The sequence below is a fragment of the Populus nigra genome, chromosome 6 (genome assembly GCF_951802175.1).
Source record: "Populus nigra chromosome 6, ddPopNigr1.1, whole genome shotgun sequence".
Taxonomy (NCBI): Eukaryota; Viridiplantae; Streptophyta; class Magnoliopsida; order Malpighiales; family Salicaceae; genus Populus; species Populus nigra.
This window is the reverse complement of record NC_084857.1, coordinates 1,103,742-1,111,425: the sequence shown is the minus strand read 5'-3', so window position 1 is coordinate 1,111,425 and position 7,684 is coordinate 1,103,742. Positions and strand designations below refer to the sequence as shown.

Genomic DNA, 7,684 nt, shown 5'->3' with positions numbered 1-7,684 from the left:
TAGGGACCAATTAAAACTAGATAATTTAAAAAGATAGAGGATTAAAATGAACTTTTCAAGTAAATTACCGACTTACCACCTATTTTACATGCTTTTATCACTTTAATTAGTCCATCTCTTTCAACTCAATCCTCACTCCTAAAAAAATATGTAATTTGACTCTAATTTAGGTTCAATTATATAAAAGAAAAGTTTAGAAATTAAATTGAATTATTTTAAAAAAAAGTCTATATTACAATCCATTGTGAGATGATAAATAGTAAAAAAAAAATAACTATAATGTTTTCTCTACCTGCTTTAATTTTTGTCAATTATATAATATATTAGTTTTATATTTTTAGGACTAATTTTTTTTTTTTACATATGTTTAGGTCTGAAATTAATTTTGCTCTTTTAAGGCAAAGAACATGAAATCTTTTTATTTTTGTTTTTTTAACTCACGAGAGATTGAATCAGTAGAAATTTATATTCATTTATTATATATCAGAAGTCAGAACAAGTACTATCTCCTAGGGTCGATGGCGTTGATCTGCCAAACCTTTACCAAGGGGAAAAAGAAAGAAAGAAAGCCTCCATGCTGTCCTTCACTGTTAATTGTGGGGAAAAAAGGCACATCCATGCCTTATCGATGAAAGTTATTAAAATTATATTGTTTTACTATTTTTTAAAAGTTAAATAGGATCGTGGGTTAATTCATAGACTTACCCGGTTTAATTTAATATTCAGCTCAGATCAAAATCAGCAAATAAAAAGATTTAATAATATTGCTTCAAATTAATGATGTTTAAAATTGTGTTACAGATCATTTCATGCAATGAAAACAGTATGTGGGACAATAATAAAAAAAAAAGCTTGGACATCAAAACAACCATCGTCAATGAACCTTCATCTCTCAAACCTTGTAATTTGATAAGACATGCAAACCTCCCATCCTTTCACCTAAACAGGACCTCAAGAAAATCCCAGGGTTGCCCTAGCTAGTGATGGATCAATCGACAATGATAAAAGAAAAGAACAAGTGACTGATTCCGCCATGAATTTAAAAGAGCACAGCTACTCAACTCGGTTCCTGTTCCTTGTCAAGAAGAGAGTGAAGAATTAAGGTTTGCAATGCTGGGATCTTGCCTGCCTACCAGCCCAATGAACTAAAATCGAGTATCAACTGTTCATGAAAAAACCTAACTTTACGCTTTGTATATCTACCCTATGCTATGCGATGCATACTATATATGATCATGCAAATGTCTCGTACGATATCTTGTAAGAGCTCGTGTAGTGGAATTGGATATCGATCTTCCCCCATCTCTAGACCCCACCTCTGAGGTCTGGGCCAAAAGTAGTGTGCAATCGCCTCGCCCATTATTACCCAAAGGCTCTTCTTCGGGAGCCTCAAAACTAGTTTTGACCTATCAATTATTATTATTTTAACATAATATCATAAGATTAAAGCACCGATAAATTCCCAGAAAACATATAGATTCATTTTTTACTTTTCTTATTTAATTTAAATTCTTTATAATCATCTTAACATGAGGCATCGTAGTTATTAACCCTCGAGATTGGAGAATTGCCAAAAAAAAAAAAAAGTGGACTATTTAAACCCATACGGAACCATCATTTTGTTTTGTATTTATTATTTAATTCGTGTGTTTTCTAATATGATGTAAAATATTTTTAATTAAAATATATTAAATTAATTTTTTTAGATTTTTTTTATTTTAACATCACCGTATTAAAATTATAAAAAAATATTTAAAAAAACATTAATTTAACAAAAACACCCATATAAATTAAAATATTTCCTAATCACCAAGAAAGCAACTAACTACTCTAAATTCCGTGGGCCTATAGGGCCTACTTTTTTCGGCCTTTCACTCCCAGCTAAATTGTGCTCCTCTCCGCCATGAACAAAAATAAAATAAATTAAAATGATTATCACCTATTATTTTTTTTCTTTTATTGACTTGGAACCATTGGCATACTTTATTATTATTATTTTCCAGTTATTCCCTCCATTGATTTTTTTTTTACTTTATAATTAGAATGTAAAAAATATTTTAAGATCAGTTTGATATATTGAGACTAAGTTTATGTTTTAAGACCAGATTATTCATATAGAATTTATGAGAATTTTTATTTTTCAAGGAAGGAAATCATCTCCAAGTAATGAAGAGCTTGTCACTCTTTGCTCAGAGTTCCTCAACGGCGGGACTGACACTACCGGTGAAATAAAATCAACTGCTGGTGACCGAAAAGTGGACGAGAAAGATGTAGAAAAAACGATGAGCATTTACATGCAGTAGGTGAAAGAATTGCCACGTAAACACCCTCCTACATATTTTGTACTAGCTCATGCAGAATTACCGAGCATACAACAATGGCAGGATATGATGATTTACCAATTAATGCAAATGTTGAATTCTACTCTCATGGAATAGGAGAGAATACAAAAGTTTGAACCAATCCCGAAAAATACAACCCTGATCGGTTCATGTCTGGCAGAGAGGATGCCGATACCACAGGAGTGACTGGGGTGAGATGCCTTTTGGTGTAGGAAGGAGGGTATATATGCCCTGGTCTATGGCTGGCCACTGTGCATCTTCACCTAATGATGGCAAAGAATGGTTCAAGAATTTGCCTATCCAACTTATAGCAAGTTGGATATCTGTGAAGTTGGAGTTTACAGTGGTTATGAAGAACAGCCTCAGAGCTATGGTCAAGCCTAGGGCTTAAGCTGTGACAGGTTAATTATATAATTGATTTCCTGCTTAAAAACGTTGGGGATTTATATAATTTGTTATGTTTGTATATGCTTACTGTTCTTTTTCATTGGTTGATTGATATTGGTGACTGTTGACATCATTCTTTTTTAATTTTATTGCCTCTTAGGCCAATACTTGGAAGTGAATCCGTTTACATGGGAAATTTAAGAATGGGAGTGCTTCCTCAATGTACTTTCTTTATATCTTCTCCCTGTCATGCCTATCCGATGGGCACTGAGATCTTTTGTTAGGTTAATGGAAACCAAAATAGTCACTTTCTAATCAGCATAATCATGATTTGTGATAAATGACACGAAAAGACATCAATTTCTCATTTTAAAAGGGATAATGGGGAGGGGGGCTTACCTTATCTTTCACCTTTCTGTCTTTTGTTGCCATTTAAAGGTTAACCCTACAGAAATATCTATGCATAGAAAGAATCTCATGAAGTACCTCCAAGGGTTGGTCCAGAAGGGCCTCCAAATCCAATTACGATGCTTCCTCTAATGATAACTCAATTAACAGTTTCACTTTTGTTTCACAAGGAGACAGAGAAGTACAGAACACAGAATGTGACTGTGATGCGTACCTTGAAGAAAACTACTGGCAAGACATAAATCTGGATAGAAAGGTACCAATAAGCAAGATCAGGTGATGCAGTCAAATCTATATCCTTGGCAGCAAATGAGCTGCGTAGTTGCTTTATACGAATGTGGGCATGTTAAAATACCTAAAGCAGAAGACATGTTGAGCATATCAGAATTGCATGCCCCACAAGAGTTGCATCATGTGCAGAATCCAATAAAAGAAACATCAGGCAGAAACGATGGGTTATCCATGTGTGTGTGTCTGTGTGCACATACACTGCTACACTAACACTGACAAGGATAGAGGAAAGTAAGAACTGCTATTGCATTGAACTATTCTTGATCAGATTCTAGTTTACAACTGAAACTAACAAAACTGCCAAGAACTCAACCATGTTGACGGGAAAATGAAAAGGAAGTGACTTGTGGAATATTTAGAGCAACGAACTTTCTGGGAGTTGTTCCAACGGCTTATGAATTCCAGCTTCTTTCACTCTAAATACTCATATTTGGACTCTCTGATATTGGAAATCCTAATGAATGCAGCTTAAAATTTGACTCTTCTGAAGGATTTAGGGATTTGACGGGCTTTCTACATGCTTGTCTCCTGTGTCTTTTGCAATCTGATTACTCTCGGTTAAGGGGGGTGAATTCTCCCCACATGCTTCATCACCATCAGATGCACAAAGATTATCTTGAATGGTGTCCATCCCATGGCTGTCGTCTGATCTTTGTGAAATCCCATGCCCAGTCAACAAATAGTTACAAGAATGGGAATCAAAGGTCTCTGTGCCATATTGAGAACGGATAGCTGAACTGAACAAGGGTTGCATCGCGCACTTCTTCTCGGGAAATTCACGCAATGATATTCGACACATGGGACAAGTGGAATGCTGTTGCAACCACATGTCTATGCAGGTCACATGGAAGGAGTGCCCACAGTAGGGGAGAATACGCAATATATCTTTGCCATGGTATTCTGCAAGGCAAACTGTGCACCTGCCACAGACAACAACCACAACTTGTTAACAGAAAAGTGTGAAATAGCAGGATACTACAAAACTGGCATGATGAACAAAACAAATCCCCAAGGACAGCGTCAACTAATATGCTGGCAGAGGACATGAACATGGTGCATTCAAAACCTAGCTGTAATCTGTCATGACGATCCAATTCCACGTCAACGAGAAGCAGGTTGTATAGCATGTAACCAAAAATATAACAAAAATAAAGTTAAAATTAAAGTAAAAATGAGCCAGTTAAAAATAATTCTGAAGAAAGACAGGCATATATCTGTGGGGATTTCAGCAACAAAAAAAAGAAAAAGAGAGGATAAAGCACCAGAAGTATGAGCTAGAATGTGTACAAAAGGTTCAGAAACTGAATCCGTTATGAAAGTTCTATAAAGGAGCAGTGTCACAAACTCAAAAGTATATTCATTTTTCTCGAAACTTTTTCTTAGCATCACACAACTAGGATTAACAAAAAGATGGCTTATGACTGGAGAAAAAATAACCATGAGAGAAGGTTTGGTTGTTTAGGAGTTGAAGCTTCATTTATGGGTGCACAGATACAAGCAGCTGCATGCCTTTTCAATTCAAATGAATGAAATTATTGGCACCCAAATTGAACTGATGAATTGTACTCGAAAAAGAAAGAGGAAAAGAAGGCAAGTTTGGGTCCTCCAAAACTGGAACAGAGTAAATCTTTTATTTCAGCAAATCTTTCAAATTTTATCAAGGTCAAGGCAGATTGGATTCCAAACAGGTCAGGGTTGCTTCCATCAATACTCAAATGAAGAAGCCAGCCCTTTTGAATACAGCTGAAACATTTTTTGTCAAGGGGTGAAAAAACAACCAAGAGCATCCATGGTCCAACTCCACTTAATTAGTAAAGCAACCAGACAATCATATTGGCAGCCCCAACTCAAATTCAATGTGCCTTGTAGTAACCTTTTCAATAGTTATTGACCAATCAATCAAGCTTAAGAAGACAGCATCTAAGTTAGAAGTATGGAAAACCGCAAGATGGCTAAATGAAGAATTTTTTGCACAAAGCAAAATTTGGCCCAGTCACATCAGTCCAAACATTTAGCTATAAAAGGTCTCAGAAAACCTCTCAGTCAAACAAAAAATGTAATTAAGAAAATCAAAATCACATAATGAGAAATAGATCCCAGCCCCAAACTCTGCTTACTCTAATCTAATATGAAGATAGCCAAAACTAGATCAAAGTCTCTATCAGAAGAGAACTAAAGTCAAGTCTTAATTCATAATTCATGGCATGAGAAATTATCAATCTTCACACCTCCCCATCCGGCTCTTCACCCCTTTCAAAATTTAAAAGTACAAATAGATGAAACCTTCCAAGTCAAAAGGCTTTTTAACACAATCATTGGCACTGCACATTCTTCATTGTTATGACAACTTAAGCTGATACCGGTCCAAAGACTATAAAAGTTATCTATATCATACAAAATCATTACATAAAACCCAATATAGAAAACACTAATAAGGAATTATAGCAGGGAAAGAAGAACATACTGAGCATCTTCTGAAGCCGAGAAAAGCTTATCGTTGTACTTCCTGGTTGGAAAGCTAGCTATAACTACAGGCTCAAGACCATGTACACCTCGTTCCAACTGTAACACGTGTCGAAGAATAACAGTCAAGCTCCAAGACAGTGACAATTACCCCATGAAACAAAACTCTTCAGCATACAAAAAAGTGAAGATTCCATTTTTTAACAAAAAAATTGAGACTTTTTCCTCCTTCACAATAAATATGGATCAGCATCACACATTAGTGTCCACTATGCCGGTTCCAATTTTTGCTAAAGACAATTAATTTGGTGATTTGCTTTCTATGTCCGCAATTAACATATCCAAATTTGAACAAACACAAGAAACTAAACCCAATTGAGAACCAAAAAAAAACTTAGAAGCTAAAATCCAACCAGCCCCACTAATACAATTACAAAACCAAAATCCATAAAAACCCACATTAATTTCCACAAAACTAAATGAATAATCATAAATATCCAAAAGGAAAAAGGAAAAGAAATTAAACCCAATTAAGAGATAAAAAATAAAAAATAAAATCCAAATAAACTTGCTCCACTCATACACTTCAAAAACCAAATACCAAAAACCAACTTCGATTTCAAAAACAAAAGAAAAAAAAAACATAGAAAACACATTATAACAATCAACTAAATATAGAAACAGTGCTGAAAACCAATGGAAAGACAAGGAGAGATGCTTACCATGCTAAGATCAGATCTGGAAGCAATACGAAAAGATCGTCTTGATGCATTTAACTGAATCCGAGCACAAATAAGACGAGTGCAAACAAAAACTATAAACATAGTGCTTACAGAAAATCCAATCACTGTCATTACCAAATTTATCCCTGAAGCCATCATTTTTAGACGTAAAGGTCCAATCTTTTTCACTCAATAATATTCAAGAACTCAAAATCAATAAGACCCTTTAATTTTCTCAATCCGTTTACACGATCCATGATCTAATTCTACACTTAGAGAAACAGCAAGTAATAAAGGTCCCGTCTTGAGACAGCAAATAGGAGTGGGAGTTTACAGTGTGATGATACATGTCTCTTCCTCTCTTTCTATGAAACGTGTAAGGAAATAAGAGAGGTAGTTATAAGAGAAGAAGCAGAAAAGTAACTGTCTGTTTTATTGTTGAAGTGAGTGAAAAGGAATCTCTTTTAGTGAGAGAAGATGAGCTCATGTTTGGTGTCGAGAGAGAGGGGAGGGCAGGGGAGGTGGGGAAAGTTCAAGGGAAGAGATTTATGGAAGATTACGGGATCTAATCATATCTATGTATGGATCGCGCGTGTGTGAATTTTTTTTTTAAAAACTCAGATGGGGATCGATTTTTTAAAAGAAAAACAATATACACACAAAAACAAATTGTTATTTTTTTTAATTTTTCAAGTGATGAATTAATATTTTTATTTTATTTTATTTTATTTTATTTTATTAATATATGTACTTTTGAACCAAATCATACGTAACGGCTACCCTCACTATTATGCTAAAGTGATGGTGTTGTTTATTTTTATGTTATTTTATTTTGAACTAATTGATTTTTTTTAATAATAGTATTTATGAAAGGTATAGTTTTTTTTTTATCATGAAAATGAGGTGATTTAAAACATGTGCGTTGAGAATAAGTAATTCATCACCATTTATCAAAACTTTTATGAAAAAAAAAGCCTATATATATAATTTTACAAATTGATATCTCAATCCGCAAAAATAAAATAAAATTATCACTCCCCTTGGAAATGCTCTTTTTATTATTGAGATTTT

The 7,684-nt window shown here is 34.3% G+C and overlaps 1 protein-coding gene and 1 pseudogene across 1 annotated transcript; one reads left to right on the top strand and one right to left on the bottom strand.

The window, feature by feature from the left end:
* The first annotated feature begins 2,123 nt into the window (after window positions 1–2,123).
* On the top strand, window positions 2,124–2,733 carry LOC133696450 (cytochrome P450 77A4-like; annotated as a pseudogene).
* A 917-nt stretch (window positions 2,734–3,650) lies between these two features.
* On the bottom strand, window positions 3,651–7,183 carry LOC133696031 (RING-H2 finger protein ATL38-like). The gene is made up of 3 exons (XM_062118046.1): window positions 6,614–7,183; window positions 5,893–5,990; window positions 3,651–4,348 (listed from the first exon to the last, which is right to left on the bottom strand). Exons 1-3 carry the CDS (start codon window positions 6,770–6,772, stop codon window positions 3,922–3,924), a joined length of 684 nt encoding a protein of 227 aa, XP_061974030.1. The 5' UTR covers window positions 6,773–7,183; the 3' UTR covers window positions 3,651–3,921.
* Between the last annotated feature and the right edge of the window lie 501 nt (window positions 7,184–7,684).

Excerpts from the sequence above, each read along its gene's own strand:
- LOC133696031 (XM_062118046.1), bottom strand. The coding sequence starts at position 6,772 with ATGATGGCTTCAGGGATAAATTTGGTAATGACAGTGATTGGATTTTCT. Across the intron at positions 5,991-6,613 it reads CCAGATCTGATCTTAGCATG|TTGGAACGAGGTGTACATGG; the intron begins GTAAGCATCTCT and ends CACGTGTTACAG. Across the intron at positions 4,349-5,892 it reads TCGGCTTCAGAAGATGCTCA|GTGCACAGTTTGCCTTGCAG; the intron begins GTATGTTCTTCT and ends TGTCTGTGGCAG.